Raw genomic sequence first — 17919 nt, 5'->3', positions numbered from 1 at the left:
CTTGGGGTTTTTGTTGTTGTTGTTTTTCACCTACTACTGAGAAGAAGGATGTGGTTTGGAATGGGGAGGAAACGTGGTTGTAAACCATACAAAATTGGTTGAGTTCTTACTTCGTTACAGATCTGCTTTTAACTGCCAAGCAAACTTCAAAATCTACAGGAAAGCTTAAATATTTTCTAAATCTGTTACCATGCTATTTGCCATTTAACAGTTGAGGGCCCTTTGATTCTGCATTGCTCATTTCTAGTACATAACAGTCCCAGTGCTATGTTTTCATATGGGGGGAAAAGTACTGGCAGCTCTAAGCCAAATATAATCCTTTTATCACTTCAGTAAAGTTAAAATTTCCTGGCTGAATTGTATTTCCCTGCTGACAAAGATGACTTTCAAAGTCAGTGACAGTCAAGACTCTCCCTTTCAAAACGTGTTTGTGAAGTTCTGGGTTCAATGCTGCAGTGAATTTCATCCTAACAAGTAGTTCTGTAACCTGTATGTCAATTTTCATGAGGTGTTGACTGCAGGGTTAAATTTTGTTTACTTACTTTTTAAAACTAGTTATAATTCACTGTTAGTGAATTACTGGTGAAAAATGTGATGAACCATGAAAAAGCTTTCTTTTTATGAATTCAGCTGTGAAAAGAGATCAGGGCAGAATTGAGTCACAGCCCTGTGTTGTGAGAAGCAAACTGAACTAGCATGGTAGAAGTGGAACAGAAAGCCACGTGTGCATTTCCTTCTGCACTTTGTTTGTGACCCACACCCCATTTTTCTTATTGCTATTTGCAAGGTTGTCTCTGATCATAAGGACTTTAAGGATGTTCTACTGAAAATAGCCTCTGTAAATTGTGTGACAAGTGAAATAATCCAGTGACATTTTGATAACTGCCTTCTTATTAGACTTTGAATAGTTACTGAGAAGAAGACCATAGACCAGCTTGCTGATTTGGTGTGAGCACATCTATGGTATGGTGCCATGGTGCTTTATGCAAGGATTGAATCACTCAAACTTACCCAGAGAAATTCAAAATGGGCCTCTCTATTTAAGCTGATGTGGAACTTGGACACTGTGATCAGGCCAAATCACTTTGAGCAATCTAGTAGAGATTCTGTTCAGTAAGTTCCTATTCTGTGGGCATCCATTTTGTAAAAGCTGCTGTTTATTTTGGGACCTTATACTTGTAGAAGGTCAGGTGGAAAATGTTTGCTCTTGCGAATCAAGTATGCAATCAGAATTCTTGCATTTGAGTGCTCTCAAGAGTAGATTACACAGAAAAGGGTATTTGTGATGGTTGACATATTGCTGCATAGAAAACCATTATTAACAGCTCAAATACTGCTATTCTCCACTATGGATATGGAATCAAACTCTTTTCTTTCTCTTTTGTAATAGTTGCAAGCTAAATGTACAGATCTGCAGGCAAAATGTACCGAAGCTAAAAAGACATTGACCGAGGTAACCTTTGATTTTCTCTCTGTACTGATTCTAGCTGAATCATATTTTAGAAGCTCTGTGTTTTGAGGGATATGTTAAATGGTGGAGATATTTGACAACTCACTGATCCCCTGTTGTGGGAAAGCTAAGTTGAATGAATTATTTTATGTGTGGAAGTGTATTTCAGTTTATTATTGTTTGCTTCCCTTAGGTTAAGTGTTACAGTGAAAAGCTGGACAAGGAATTGGCAGCCTTAGAAACAATAGAATCCCAAGCAGATTCTAGGTAAGTTTCTTCCTTTGTGACTTTTGAGGTTCTGAAAAATTGTGATATTTTAAGATGTTTCTTATCTGTCAACCCAAACAAATACCTAAAAATTAAACAATTTTCTAGCTTGCTTTGCAAAGCAAAACACCATAATAGTCAGTCAGAATGAAAAGTGTCAATCTCTAATTGAAAGTGATCAGAATTCAAAACACAAGAATCCTAAACACATTTGACAGGTAGATAGGCCCTTGATGCTTTATTTTCTTCATGTTTGAAGCCTTCATCTCACATAATTAAATAAAAGTTTATCTCAAAACCTTTACAGCAATGCAGTCAGAACATAGCAGATCCATCAAAAATAGTCAGTTTAATACTTGTTTTGACCTTGATATATCAGTGGGGATATTTGGCTTGTAAGTTTACACAGATTTTATTGGAAATAAGCTTAGTTCTACATATGTTCTAATATCTTTTAGTTCTATACCTGCTTAAATTAGAAACTAGAAGTCTAACCTGGTATTCTGAACCTTCAAATTTAGCGTATTACAGAGTCTGCGAGCATTGGTGGCCATGAATGAAAACCTAAAAAGCCAGGAGCAAGAGTTCAAAGCACATTGTAGGGTGAGTTTTAGTTTCTTATATAAGAATTGATTAAATTGTGGTAAATAAGCATTATACTTCTTCCTGATTTCTTGTTGTGTTGTGTGTCCATGCCTGTATCTTTTCCCCTCCCACTGGTGTTTCCAGGCTTATATTGACTATCACCACCAGCTTGATTTGCTGCAGAATTATGACATATTGCCCAGTGCTGCAGTGTATCACATCTGCAACAAGGCTGGTGACCAAGAAGTTTGCAACTGGAATAACCAGAAGGACTTGCCCCTTGCCTCGAGGCTGAGATGTGTGAGGAAGGCTGCCAAGGCATCTGAGTTAGTGTGGCCTTCAGTGTTCTTTTGTGCCTGGGTCCTTAATATAGGGGAATTCCCAGATGTACACTTAACTGGCCTTCTACTAACCACAGCTATGGCTCTCCTCATTCCCATTGCCATTCTGCTGAGAGTGACTTGGGGTGGGTTAATAGGGAGCACTAAAAAAGAAGTTTGAGATTGGGCTGCTTTAGAAGCACAGAATGTCAGGGGTTGGAAGGGACCTCAAAAGATCATCTCGGTCGACCTCCCTGCCAGAGCAGGATCACCTATACCAGATCACACAGGAATGCATCCAGGTGGGTCTTCAGTATCTGCAGAGAGGGAGACTCCACAACTCCCCTGGGCAGCCTGTGTCTGTGTTTTGTCACCTTCACAGTGAAAATATTTTTCGTCATATCTCCATGAAACTTCCTATGCCTTTAGAGATCTACCTGTGCTATTCAGAACCTGAAATGGGTTGTGTCTTCTTGGATAGTGCAGCCAACAGTGACCTGAAGAGATGGATTGTGCCAAAGAGGGCTTCATGAAGGCCCCTAGTTTCAGAGCACCCTACCAAGAGAGATGAGACTGTTAAGCAGTTTTCAGAGCATGTTTTCAGTTTTTCTCCGTAATTGTTGTGTTTTGCTGTCCTGTTTACTGCTGTGTTTATGGACTACTAGAAATATAATTGAAGAGAATTGTTTTAATTTTCTTCTATTTAAAAAATAGCAGATGGCAGTTAATTAGAATGAAAAGTAGTAAAGTGAAATAATGCCCTGAGGCACAGGCTGAGCATAGAAACCTCTTTTTCCCATACGTACTCCCTTGGATAGCTCTAAAGAATTGCAGTGGAAACTACCTCAAAAGTAACTTTAGGTTCATTCAATTTTACAAATGCCATATGCTGCAGTCCCATGTCATGCTGTTGCCATGGTAACATTCCTTTGCTTCCTCAGTTTCATTTCCCAACTAATTAGTTGTCTTAGCTGGGTCTAGTATATTTGAGAGTAGGAAATAAATCTGTTCCTGTGTTCAATAAAAGCAGACAGTTTTATGTAATGAGTAATAATGGGCTGTACCCTTAAGCAAGGTTTAGACTTGCAAATTGAAATACAAAGCTTGTGGTCAGCTTCCCGGTTTTGTTAGAGGTGTATATTGACAAATTGCCTACTAAGAGGATGAGTATCAGTTAAAATTAACATAATTTGTTTGTTTGTTTTGTTGTAAAGGAAGAAATGGAGAGACTTCAGCAAAATATTGAAAACTTGAAAGCTGAGGCAGTGGAAAATGGAGAGGAACAGGTAATAGCAAATGTCTAAGCTCTTATTTTCAATTTGTGTTTTAAAAAGTTGGTTTGGCTTCTTTGAACTTTTAGGACATTCTTGAAATACTAAAATACATGTTTCAATCTCTGAAATATCCTGGTTTGCCCCACAGTTCAGGATAGTAATTGCAGAAATACAGTAGTTGGGAGTTTTCTTCATTTATCTCGTATAATCATGAGGCTAACATATGGATGCTTTTGTGCCTTTTACTTCTTTCTTTGTATTACCAGAGAAGAATCTCTGGATGTGTTAAGAGCAGTGCATACCTCTGGCAAAGACACATCTTCCCTAGAAAGTGTGTTTGTTTTGGTTGGGTTTTTTTTTTTCTTAAAAGTGGATTTATTTGAAGGATGAAAGCACAAGTCCTCAGTGGCTCAGTACATTGCATGCCGTGAGCAGCTGTCAGAAGTTAGGCTTTAACAGAAGTGCATCCAGACTGATGGCAATGAATAATGAATGAACAGAAAGGAAAAGCTTGAACAACTTGTGTTTTCAGTGGGTAAACATTGGATACATTTATGCCTCTGAAATGAGGTAGATTACAGGTCTGTGATGATGCTGTCCTTCTGAACACAGCATGAAAAAAATACAAATAGAAGCTTAAATATTAGATTTTTAAACCAGAAAAAATTATCATAAAATCCATGACACAGATCCTAGAATACATGTCAGAAGGTCTGTGCTGTGTCTGGGACCCAGCCACTGAATCCAGGTATCAACATTCAGACAAGAAGTATGGACAATCTTCTGATGCGTATTCATTTAAAGTGTGACTTGTAAAGCAGTGAGAAAGCTATTGACAAATCTTAAAAACTAAATTATCAAAGCTTTAAAACTAGAAATTTGCAATTGTTTCTAGTAAAAGATGTCAAGTTATTAATGCAGATTTTGAATCGTTGGTTTTTATCATAAAAATCAACCACGTTGGAAGAGACCTCCAAGATCAGTCCAACCTGTCACCCAGCCCTAGCCAGTCAACTAGACCATGGCACTAAGTGCCTCAGCCAGGCTTTGCTTGAACACCTCCAGGAACAGTGACTCCATCACCTCCCTGGGCAGCCCATTCCAATGCCAATCACTCTCTCTGGCAACAACTTCCTCCTAACATCCAGCCTATACTTCCCCCTGGCACAACTTGAGACTGTGTCCCCTTGTTCTGTTGCTGGTTGCCTGGCAGAAGAGACCAACCCCCACCTGGCTACAACCTCCCTTTAGGTAGTTGTAGACAGCAATGAGGTCACTCCTGAGCCTCCTCCAGGCTAAACAACCCCAGCTCCCTCAGCCTCTTCTCATAGGGTTTGTGTTCCAGGCCCTTCAACAGCCTTGTAAAAACAAAACAAGCAGTAAATGGTGGTGCTTTTTTTTTGGAGGTGGGCAGGGGACACATTAAACGGAAGATAGAGCAGCATGAGAGCTGCAGTGCAGAAATGTGCAGATTAGGTTTATTCTCTGTATTTCTGTCTAATAGACAATTGCTTTGGGCCCTCAAATTCTAGGAACCAAATAAGGTTATAGAAGAGCAGTACAAAGCTGAGAAAGAAAAACTTCAAAAGATCCGACTGCTGTTGGTGAGTAACTCTTTGTAAATCTTCTTGTGCAAAGTTAGTGATGTTTTTCCAGTGACTTTTTGGCACTTCTTTTTGTTCTTCTAATTTTAAACACTGTCACAAATCTGATATATACAGAAAAAAGCCTCAGTCAATGCTTTTGCTTTGTTGGGTTTTGTTAAAAAAATAATGAATTTCTTAATAACAAAATATTGCTGGGGTGGGGCTTCATCCGTTTTAAGAAGAGAACAAGAAGAGGCTTTGTTTTCTCCCCTCCTAACTTTCTATTCAGGCACGAAGAAACAGAGAAATAGCCATTTTACAACGCAAGATTGATGAAGTACCCAGCCGAGCTGAGCTAACACAGTATCAGAAGAGATTTATTGAACTTTACAGTCAGGGTATGTATATCATCCTGCTGAAGGCTAAAGCCCTGAAAGGAGGGCACTTAGAGTTTAAGCATATGGCATGTAACAGCAGCACTTGCTGATTTTGTGGTGTTTTACAAGAGTCTGTTGGTGTTTTTATTATACACCCTATTTTCAAGGTTTTATAAGCTGGCTGTAAGATTTTTTTCTTTGGGTGAAACTTAATGCACAAGATATCTGGAGTAAAGTTTGTCTGCAACAGGTTTAGTCATATAGGTAATGACCAGTCAATTTAAGAAGTCCTTAATTCACCTTTTACAAATGAGGTTACTGTAAATTTGAGTAACATTTTGATAGATTGCTTTCAGTGTTTTCACTGATATGAGATGTCCAGTTCTGGAACAAACTGTGTCAAGAAATGCCAGGTTCCTTGAAGGGATTGTTTTCCTGTGGTTTTGATTTATAACAATTCTGTGTATCAGTATATGTTGGGGAATGACCTGCTGGAGAGCAGTGACAAGAGAAACAATCTGGGGTTCCCAGTGGATGGAAGCTTGACTATGAGCCAGCAATGTGCTCATGTGGCCAAGGTGGCCAGTGGGATGTATTAGAAGAGGTGTGGTTAGTAGGTCGAGAGATATTCTCCTCCCCCTGTACTCTGCCCTGGTCAGGCTGCATCTGGAATATTGTGTCCAGTTCTGGGCCCTTCAGTTCAAGGACAAAGAACTGCTTGGAAGAGTCCAGTGCTGAGCCACAAAAATGATTAAGGGAGAGGAACATCTTCCTTATGATGAGAGACTGAGTAGTGACCTCATTATTGTTTAGAAGTATGTGAAGGGTGTGAAGAGGATGAAGCCAGGCTTTCTCAGTGATGCCCAATGACAGGACAAGGGGCGATGGGTAGAAGTTGAGTTCAATGGAAACATGTGGAAAAGGTTCTTCACTGTGAGGCAGGCAGAACACAGGAACAGACTGCTCAGGGGGATTGTGGCGTCTCCCTCTCTGGACGTGTCTCACCCACCTGGACGTGTTACTATGTGATCTGGTATAGGAGATCCTGCTCTGGCGGGGGGTTGGACTGAATGATCCTTTTAGGTCACTTCCAGCCCCTACCAGTCTGATTTTGTGATTCTGTGCAATATCTTGGTAGGATCAGTCTCTCTCTCTTTTTTTTTTTTTTTAATTATGATAAGAAGTTATAAAACAGGGAACTGTGCTTTGCAACCTTTCTGGGTAGGTGTTTGCTGGGCATGGATGGTATGGAACATGCAATGTGAATAAAATTGAAGCTTTCTGTTCTGTTAAACTGGTAACAGACCAGTATGCATATTTAATGTAGCTTGTTTATCAGCATGAGCTAAAATGAGTTTCTGCCAAGAAAAGCTAGCTAAAGCTTTAGAGATATTCTGCATTTATTAAGTATGTGTGAGAGTCAAGCTCTTGAAGGTTGAACAGTTCTGAAATTAGCTAGCTTTGAGGCAAGTTGCTTGCTCTGGTTGAGGCATCTCTGGTAACATGGTCATTTGAATCTTCCATGTATGTTGACTAACTCCATGCATGGGATAAGTGTTCTTTAGTGAGTACAAACCCAGTACTTCCTTCCTCCACTTTGCTTCATCAAGTCCACCTATAAAGACGACTTTGTCTTGGATTAAACTTTCTACAGATTGTTTTCTCTGTTGCATCTAAGGGAATTCAGACAAATAACCAACACTGAGAGCATCTACCTGCTCAGTAGATGGAGGCTTCATTTACATATGAAGTACAGAAAGATTCAGGTCAAAGAGACTTTTGCAGCTTTGGTTGTTAGTTCCAGATGCTTTGTGTTTTACGGGACTTGTTTCCTGTAGTACAAAATACGTGTACTAACTTTGGCTAACACCTAGTGGCCAGGAGCCCACAGTGTGCAGGCTAAGCTTTTTGAAAACTGAGCTGAAATTCTCTAGCAAGTCTTTCTGTAAATTGTGGCACTTTCTAGAGGCATTTCATTTAGGCAGATTTGGATGATCTTTGAAGTGACCAAAACTTGCTTGTTTTTTGGTTTTGGAACTTTGATCCAAAGGATGTTCAACACAACTATCTCCAGCAATGCCTTCTAACCTTGGTGATTCTTTGATTCTCTGTGAGAATGTTTTTAAGTGGCAATACACCATGCTTTATTTTTTACCTCACTGAACCTCTTTCCTTGAAAACATTAAGCTATGGTTTCAAGAGAATGAATGAGCCTATTAGTTCTCTCTTCCTTGTCTGTCTTTGTCTGTCTGATGTGTGCCCATAAGGCTCTGTGAGCTGGTGCAACTTTCCAACTCAGTGGGAATTCTGAAAAGTTGTTTTTTCTGTCTTGGTACATGGAATCCACCCATAAAAGATCTGTGACTACCACAGCTGCTGCAAGAAAGGAAGAGCTGCATGGAGGAAATGGTTTGGGAAAGGCCTCTTCCATTTGGCAGCAGTCCTGCAAAAGCCAAACTAATTAGGAGCACACACCTTAAGTAAGCCATTGGCAATCCTTGTGCTCATGGAGTCTTTCAAGAGGCAGCCTGATTTCAGCATTTGAAAGATGCTGAAATCTGTGGAACATGCTGAACAGCCCTTACTAATTTTTGAAATTATCCTAGGCTTTCCTGAACTCCTTAGTGCTCTCAGGCTCCCAAAGTGCAGCGTTTCTGAAGGCACAATCGTACTGTAACAATGAGAAAGCTCTTTAGTCCTGAACATCTGAAGGCAGAAGTAGCCACTGATGAATTTCTGTCAGCAAAACATTCAACTTAGAACTGTGCATTGCTATTGGGCTTCATCTGGAGAACAAAACTGCACAAATCATAATCTGGAATTTCATTAAGAATTTGTATGTTGTGGTGTGGGAGGGAGGTTGTGCTGTCTGTGAATGGTTTCACTCAAGGGCTTAGTCCAGTGTGTCAGTTCAGTAAATGCTTTATATAAAGATGGCAGCTTTTAGCCTTTAGAGTTTAGTGCAATGTGCATGATTTCACTCAGGTTTATCTCTTTTAACCCGTATATTTTCCTTTCCAGGTTCAGGATTCTAGACAGTGGTTTATATATATACAACAATAATAATTTTTGCCAATAGTTCTTTGCTGTTGAACCTTTTCTTTGGGAATCACAGATATCTTAGGTTGAAATAATAAACAAAGAAGGGAAAAAAGCTTTGAGACAGTAAAAGCATCTTGCACATGCATAATTTGAAATACATATTATAGTGCACTGTTGTTTTTTCTCAGACACTGCTATCAAATTGTTGCCAGCTTGGGCAACCTATGTTGGGGCAGCTGTTAGCAGCACAGCAGCTGTAAGGTGGTGAAGAGTAAAGCTTATAAAGGAAGGATAAACAGAGTGTGGTAAGGAAGCAGAGCTGATAGTGCCAGCATAGGTTTGCATAAAGGCCTGTCAGCAGTTGAAGCTTACTTTAAAAACTAAGCTATGTTGTTCTCATAAAATCTGATAGCTGCAAACCCTGCCTGAGATTTACATGCGGAGAGGGAATAGTCTTCCAGAATGTATTAAAAAGTGTGTTCCATTATTGATAGTGGAAAGTCTATTACATAAAGCCTGTGAAGTATTTTTACAGATTCCATTTTACCTCATGCACTTCTATTATTCTACCTTTTTTTTTGTTTGCAGTCTCAGCAACTCACAAAGAAACGAAGCAGTTCTTTACACTTTATAATACACTGGATGATAAGAAAGTATATTTAGAAAAGGAGGTAAGAAAATGTTATTACTGATTCCTAAATATTCAGTCTGTGGGGAAGAAGATAAAAGAGTTTTTCTTGGCTTCCACCACATTCACTCATGTCAGAGTGGAGTTAACAGTTAAGTCTTTGTAAGTGAAAATGAAACAACTAATTCATAAGGCTATTTCTGATGTCGAGGGGGAAATTGTTTGTGTTGTAAAATAAAGCACTATTAGTACAACAGGCTGAAACTACTCACTGTTCTTGTAAAACATAGAATAGAATCATAGACTACCTCAAGCTGTCCCTAAGAATCATAGAGTCCAATTCCTGCTCCTCAAAGGACTACCTAAACCATATGACTAAGAGTGTTGTCCAGATGCTCCTTAAACTCTTGACAGGCTGGATAGGTGGGCAGAGGCCAACAGGATGACATTTAACAAGGCCAAGTGCAGGGTTCTGCACTTTGGCCACAACAACCCCAAGCAGCACTACAGGCTGGGGACAGAGTGGCTGGAGAGCAGCCAGGAGGAAAGGGACCTGGGGGTACTGGTAGACAGTAGGCTGAAGATGAGCCAGCAGTGTGCCCAGGTGGCCAAGAGAGCCAATGGCATCCTGGCCTGCATCAGGAACAGTGTGGCCAGCAGGACAAGGGAGGTTATTCTTCCCCTGTACTCAGCACTGGTCAGGCCACACCTTGAGTACTGTGTCCAGTTCTGGGCCCCTCAATTCAAGAGAGATGTTGAGGTGCTGGAACATGTCCAGAGAAGGCAAAGCTGGTGAGGGGCCTGGAACACAAACCCTGTGAGGGGAGGCTGAGGGAGCTGGGGTTGTTTAGCCTGGAGAAGAGGCTCAGGGGTGACCTCATTGCTGTCTACAACTACCTGAAGGGACATTGTAGCCAGGTGGGGGGTGGCCTTTTCTCCCAGGCAACCAGCAATAGGACAAGGGGACACAGTCTCAAGTTGTGCCAGGGGAAGTATAGGCTGGATGTTAGGAGGAAGTTCTTCCCAGAGAGAGTGATTGGCATTGGAATGGGCTGCCCAGGAAGGTGGTGGAGGCACCATCCCTGGAGGTGTTCAGAAAAAGCCTGGCTGAGGCACTTAGTGCCATGGTCTAGTTGACTGGCTAGGGCTGGGTGCTAGGTTGGACTGGATGATCTTGGAGGTCTCTTCCAATGTGGTTGATTCTATGACAGCCTTGGTGCTGTGGCTGCTTCCCTGGGGAGCTAGTTTCAGTGACCGACCACCTTCTCAGTGGAGAACCTTTTCCTAATGTCCAATCTGAACTTCCCCAGACATACTGCAACAAAATGCAATTTAGAGGTTTGTCATCTCATCCTTTTTGTTCGTAACATGGTTTCCAGTTTTGTAATCGAGAAGGTACTCATTGCTCAACGCGAGTGACATTTGGTTAGCATCTGTTTTGGTGTCACAGGACCAAAGTGTACTCTTTTTGTTCAGTAACCATTGCTGCAGACAGTAAGTTTGGGGAGCAACTCTGTTGACAGAGTTAGTTTTCAGGGTCTGAGCCTGCCTATACTGAAATTTTTGGTGATTTTACTGGACCAGGATCAGAAGAGTGGTTTTCGTGAAAGCTGTTTGTTTTTTTTCCCCCTTCATCTCTCCCTCTGTGGTACAGAATTTGTGTCTTTCTTGGGAATAATTTAACTGATACCAATGTTCTATTTTTACAATGGCAAGCATATGACTTCAGTAAAGGTGGAGCGGAGAAGACTTGACAAAAATTATGGCATAGCTTTAAATAATGTTTTGATTCTTCAGGCTTCTCTCTAGAACTAGATTAGTTAGCTTTGCGTTATGTAGGTGTATTTATTTAGTGAGACAAGTTGTCAAATTCCTGACTATGTAGAGACTATCCAGTTTTTAAAGATAAGCAACCACTTCCTTTAAGCAGGTGACTCTAATACATATGCTATATATTTTTCAGTTTTTCAATTTGGAAAAGTCATCAGTTTATGTAGCTTCTATAGAGGGGTGTGTGATCCAGAACAAGAGGACACAGCCTCAAGCTACACCAGGGGAGATTTAGGCTCGAAGTGAGGAGAAAGTTCTTCACTGAGAGAGTCATTGGACACTGGAATGGGCTGCCCAGGGAGGTGGTGGAGTCGCCGTCCCTGGAGCTGTTCCAGGCAGGATTGGACGTGGCACTTGGTGCCATGGTCTAGCCTTGAGCTCTGTGGTAAAGGGTTGGACTTGATGATCTGTGAGGTCTCTTCCAATCCTAATAATACTGTGATACAGATATATTGTTTAACAGTTAACCAGTGCTGCATGTACTGTATCTGTGAGTAGTAATAATTGAAGGAGCCAAGGGCACTGTGGGCAAACAGCAGTACTTTGGGATAGAATAATATTAGACATGCACAAAAGCAGTTTAGCTGTGGACGGAAAAAACTGACTTCATTCCTTCCTGATTCTCCTACTTAGTTTACAATAGATGAGTACCATTTACTTGACTTTTTTTTTATTTGATAACCTTAAAAAGTACTCAATGTGAGTCTGCTGGAAAGCTCTTCAGTGTTCTTCACAGGAGGTTCTTCAGTGGCAAATCACTCTCTCTGTGGAATGGGTTGCCCAAGGAGGTATTGGAGTCACCGTCCCTGGAGATGTTAAAAAAAAGACTGTCTGAGGCACTTAGTGCCATGGTCTGGTTGATTGGATAGGGCTGGGTGATAGGTTGGACTGGATGATCTTGGGAGGTCTCTATTCCAACCTGGTTGATTCTATAATTCTATGGTTCTACTGTCCAAAACTTCTCCAAGATGTAATATCTTTTTCCTTTCCATCTTCCTATGTGAAGATTATCATGTGCTTTGTTTTTCTCTGGTCATTCATTGTTTCCATTTTTTTATTCAAAATCGTGAAATGTAATCATACCCCATAATACAACAGACTGCAGTTAACAATATTCCTGATTCAAAACACTGCATAAAGTAGCAGCTGTAGGTTGAAGGTTGGACTCAATGATCTTAAAGATCTCTAGAAATCTATGTTCTATGAATCTGTGATTTTTCAAGTCATTTTAGGAACAACTGCAGTTCCTGCTACACATGGTTATTGATGTCTCAGTTCCAAAAATGGAAGATTTTTGGGTTGGGAGAGAGCAGTGTAGCTTTCCAAAGCAGTGGGGCTAGTGCAGTGCTTGAGTTCATTTAGTACAGAGTGCTTTCAAATATTCATCAAAAGAGAAAATGCTTGGAAGGTTTTACCACAAGAGATTTGCAGGAACCATTCAAAGCCAGGAGAGAGAATCACATTAATTGCTACGTGGTGGATTTTAGTGCTCTAAGCAATATGTAGAAAGCAAGAAAAAAATCAAAGGTGGTTACATAGAAAATATTCACTGTAATTAGTTGGAGGAGAGCAACAAAAAAACTTCTGTGATGCTGTTACAAATTTCTATTTCTGTCTTGATTGAGCACAAAGTTAGTACTTCAGAAGAAAAGCCAAACATGTGAAAGTCATTCAGTACTTTTAAGAAGGTTACCTTTTATCAACCTGTAAAATACATATAAGCAAAACAAGTAATGCTGCATGGCTTTTTAGAAACCTGTAATATTCCTTTGCACAATGAGATCAGTGCAGAAATTCACTGCTTGGTAAGTCTTTACCATGCTGCCTGCAGATAATGGTCTCAGAGGCAAACTGGAGGGTTTTCTGTTTGTTTGGGATTAGTTTGCTTTTTCCTGATGGAGTACTTTGCCCAGGCTGATGATCTAAGTTGCAGTTTCTTGACAGAGCTATGAGGCTGATAGCTTCAAAGCTGGCCCCCCAAGTACTGTTAATAAACCTGAGTTTCTTTTGTTTAGGTGTGGGAAGTTTTTGCTTGGATTTTTGCTTGATGAGGTGTTTTCTAAAGATATTTCTTCATTTGCTCTTCTGTCTGACTTGTAAGCAGCAAGGATATGCCTGCTTTATCACTACAGGACTAATTATGTGAACCTTGCAGAGCCACAGTATATTCTTCTGCACTGTCATTGTTAACACTGGATTGAGTACCTGTAAATTAGTTGTAGGTCAAATTTCAAGGCATATTGAACATGTGTATGAGACATTGTACCTCATTGCTTTAGCTTGGGAAGTCATCATACTAGAATCATAGAAGCAACCAGATTGGAAGAGACCTCCAAGATCATGCAGTCCAACCTAGCACCTAGGCCTATCCAGTCAGCTAGACCATGGCACTAAGTGCCTCATCCAGGCTTTTCTTGAACACCTCTAAGGACGGTGCCTCCACCACCTCCCTGGGCAGCCCATTCCAATGCCAATCACTCTCTCTGGCAAGAACTTCCTCCTAATATCCAGCCTATACTTTTCCCAGCACAACTTGAGACTGTGTCCCCTTGTTCTGTTGCTGGTTGCCTGGGAGAAGAGGCCAATAAAATTAATAATCTCAGTTGTGGTCCAAGACTTCCTTCTGCTTCCTGTGTGTGCTTCACTGGCATAGGTTGTACTCACACAGAAAGAAAGCTTATGGTGGTTTACAATATAGCTGACTGCTCTTCAGGGCAATATCAATGTAGTGATTTTTTTAAACTAAACTTGACTTTGTTGTCTGTGAAAATTCATCCCAGAAAGGGCAATTTATATTTTCTTCTTTTTCCTATTCACAGGTTAACTTACTGAATTCTATTCATGACAACTTTCATCAGTAAGTAATGGTCCTTTCTCTCATGATAGCTGCAATGAGTAGTATGATTGGTTGGAAAAATGGAAATGAGCATGAGTTACAGAGACTAAAATCTGTTTGCTAAAATAACTTATTAATTCTGTTTAAGCCAATGCTGAGAGAATCACAAACTTGGAATTACTTAACTTTTATAGCCAACTTATGTTTTTAATACCTGCCTCTTCAGTTGCAATGGTGGAAAGAAATCAAATCAACTCAGCCATCATTTTCCTGGCTTTACTTGAAGGATTTTCTCCATTTTGTGAGGTCTTGGTTATTATGTACAAAGCATTGCTCTCAGGCATGTTTCAGATACATTTATTATAAACTAGCTCTGTATTAAAGTATTTAGATAGAATCACAGTTGCTTTTGGAAGTTTGAGGTCAAATATCAGTCTGTGATGCAGCCAGCATTTGTTTCTGTGGGTTTTTTAATTCAGGGAAGAAATGTTAGTATGAATTTTTGCAACAGCATTGCAGTTCAGGAGAGTCACTGGAGGGAGATGGCCACTTTATAGTTTGAAACAATTTTTGTTAATATATCTTTTTATAGTTCTGTTGTAAAATTCTACATTGTGGGAGGTTGAGACTTTTCATTGTTCTGGGTTTTTTGTCTCACTTCAGACTAATTATCTTTTTATTTTTTGCTTCTATACACTTGTGTCCTCCTGTGTTTTGATCAGAAATTTTGCCTTTTTAAAATTTTTTTTTCCCTTTTTTGATATCAAAAACTTTCAACTATAATAAAAAACATGAATTAAGTATTTCAGATAGTTTCCTTCACAGCAGGGACTGTTGATCTGCTTTACTTAGTGATGAGATCCTTTTGATTCTGTCCAGTCATTAGGAACCAGTTTTGGATTGGAGTTTTTGTTGGGTGGCTGTGCAGAGTGGGTTGTATTTTGGTTGGTTTGTTTTTCTTAATCTATTTAAGATATGTTACAATTATAAAATCGCTTCTATTCACAACAGCTGCTTTTCCCAAAAGTTTGTGCTTTTGGTTAGTTCATAGCAATTTATTTCTGCACCACAAAGGAGAGAAAAGAACAGACTTGAACTGAAAGGGAGAACAGTTGTGATGAGCATTCTAGTCTCTGTGCCATCTCTTTGATAGTTTTTACCCCATGAAGAGCTGCACTGCTGCCTGTGATCAGTGACTAAACCTGTGAATTTTTACTTGGAACACTAAGCAATGTGAACTCTAGAATAAATGTTCAGGGAAACTAGAAGAGAGATAGTGTCCACAACCCTGTCATTGTTACTTTTTTTTTCTTTCCAGAGCAATGGCATCTTCTGGTTCTCGTGACCAGTTCTTGCGGCAGATGGAGCAGATTGTAGAAGGCATCAAACAGAATCGCATGAAGGTCTGAGGCTCTTCCCACTTTTTTTTTGCTAGAACCTGGGAATTATGTCAGAAAAGCCTCTGATAATAACTGTCCATGGAGGAACCTGTTATGTGAGGTGCAAATTAAGCAAGCCACTAACAAGCACTACTTCTTTTCACTTTAATAAGAAACTTATCACCACTAAAACAATAATGAATAGAGTAGAACAGCCATTCTAACACCTGTCTCTTGATAGGAAGCTTATATCCCTTACATTTATTATTAGCAGTGTAGTGACTTAGCTGCTTGAAACAACTCTGTGAAGTCAGGTGAGAACTCTTCATTTGGTTTGTGTGGGCCATCATATCTATGTTTTGAAGCTGCTTTCAGCAGCCAGAGAGGGTCAGCAGCACCTCATATTTCCAGCCCTCAGCTTCCCTTGTCGCAGCTGTAGCACTTATCTGACTCCTTGTGGAATCCAGTCAGGTGTTTCTCTGTTTTTATTGTTTTAACCTGAGATAGAAAAGGCTGATGAGTGTGTTGTGTCTGTGTAACAATTGAAGGGGGCTTATGGGTGAGCAGAGCCCCAGTACTACTTTTCAGAGAAGACAAAAGTGCATTTGGTAACTTTTGGGGACTATTTTGTAAAGCACAGTCTCTTTGGATTTAAGTGATCTTGGAGTAGTGCAAGCATGAGGTCCAGCAGCAGCCCCAAATAAAGCTGTCCATGGACTTACTTGCACACAATAGATAGGCTTAAGTACTTCTTGATAATTGTTAGTAACTAACTTGTAGCTATTGTGTTATTTCACTCCTGTATTTTTCATATGTGAACATATTCCTATTTTTCCTAAGTCCCACGAAGGGACTCTTGAGTTTCCTTTCTCTATAGAGCCAGAGAATTCTTCATAGTGCATTATAGCTGTACTTTATTTGAGCTTAAATGGAAGTGCAATAGACTGTGAACATATTATGCACACAGAAATGTTAACAGCACAGCAAATGCAAGGAGTGAGAGTAGACAGAGCTCTGCTGTAACTTACTTCAGGTTCTTGCAATTGAAGTCTTAAATCTGACATCCACAAAATCATTCTGGTCTCCTTTACTGTATTCTCAAGTGGAATAAAAAAGTTTTGGCTGCTTCATGTGCAGATAAGGGAGAGAGAAATGAATGGGAGCTAGCAAGGCAGGTGGCTCATTATTTTAGAGGGAAAAATACAACTTAAGCACCTCTGATGGCTGCTGAAAGCTATGGCAGCTCATGTCACTTGTGCTGCATTAATGCACCGGCAGTTTGGCCACTGGCATATGTGAGAGAGTTTGTAAGTGACATTTCATTCCTAGATGTAGATGTCTGGATCAGCAAAAGGTGGCAGTTAGATCTAATGGAGAAAAACAAAAGTTTCTGAATGAAAAGGCCAAGCTTGACTGAGTTAAAAAAGCAATTGATTGTTTGTGATGGAGTCGATAATCATTCGGTGACTTCTAACAGTTGATTCCTCAATGACAGTGAAGATACTGACAATGGATGCTAAGAAAGATTGAACAACTCATATCATTCCTTGAGGAACAGCTTTGCAGCAAAGAAGCAGCTATTTTTATTCTGTTAGGAAATGTCTGTTGGATGACTTTTTTCAACAGACAGGCACTAGTTGTACCCTGGAAGGGTTATTCATTCCTGTGATGGTTTAGTCTTATCTGTTGGAGTACTATTTGCAGCGTGTTAGAAGTGCTCACAGTCAGTTTCATGATTCACTCTTAAAGTACATCCATTATAACTGTTCTGTACAGCCCTGGAGACCTAATACCTGAAGAGAAACTTCGGTTTTGAAAGCCCATCATATTGTAACTGCATCATGAAAGAGGCCTGAGGAGACAGACTTGTTAGCAAGAATGAGTAACTTGCCAACAAGCACTTCAGCGCAATAACAGAGATTAGCAAGACTTTACAAGGACAGCAGGCCAGTTTCTGCTGAGAGAAGTATGTAGAGAGATTTGTCATGTTCATCCTTAACTGAAGCAGTTTATCATAGTGAGTAACAAGGCCTTATCTCTTCACAAGGATCTAGTTCTTAGATGCTTTAGTAATGCTGTTTTCAGCCTCATCCTAAAGGAATGGGACATGTGCTACTGCCTTTTTCTGCTTCAGTACATTTGATGCTTTTTCTTCTTCAAGCACAGCTTAAAAAACCTACTGGCCTTGTAAGTTCTGTTAGGAGAGATGCCTTGGTATTTTGGACAGCAGCTGGCTTTGTAAAGGAGCTACCATGTTAGCACAGTTCATGCTCATGGAAAGTTTGAGATCTGGTCATTTCTGTTAGGCATAAGATTAAATAAAGTCAGTGTTGACACCCAAATCT

The 17919-nt window shown here is 40.1% G+C and overlaps 1 protein-coding gene across 1 annotated transcript in view; it reads left to right on the top strand.

The window, feature by feature from the left end:
* CCDC93 (coiled-coil domain containing 93) overlaps window positions 1-17919 on the top strand; it is a 49311-nt gene that overhangs the window by 26556 nt on the left and 4836 nt on the right. The window contains exons 13-21 of the mRNA XM_064156336.1: window positions 1391-1453; window positions 1644-1717; window positions 2239-2320; window positions 3837-3908; window positions 5429-5500; window positions 5772-5880; window positions 9490-9572; window positions 14179-14216; window positions 15514-15598. Coding sequence (XP_064012406.1) covers window positions 1391-1453; window positions 1644-1717; window positions 2239-2320; window positions 3837-3908; window positions 5429-5500; window positions 5772-5880; window positions 9490-9572; window positions 14179-14216; window positions 15514-15598 — 678 coding nt within the window. The remainder of the gene's footprint in view (window positions 1-1390; window positions 1454-1643; window positions 1718-2238; window positions 2321-3836; window positions 3909-5428; window positions 5501-5771; window positions 5881-9489; window positions 9573-14178; window positions 14217-15513; window positions 15599-17919) is intronic.

The sequence above is a fragment of the Pogoniulus pusillus genome, chromosome 2 (genome assembly GCF_015220805.1).
Source record: "Pogoniulus pusillus isolate bPogPus1 chromosome 2, bPogPus1.pri, whole genome shotgun sequence".
NCBI lineage: Eukaryota > Metazoa > Chordata > Aves > Piciformes > Lybiidae > Pogoniulus > Pogoniulus pusillus.
The sequence above is the reverse complement of the archived record's forward strand: the minus strand, read 5'-3'. Positions and strand labels throughout refer to the sequence as shown.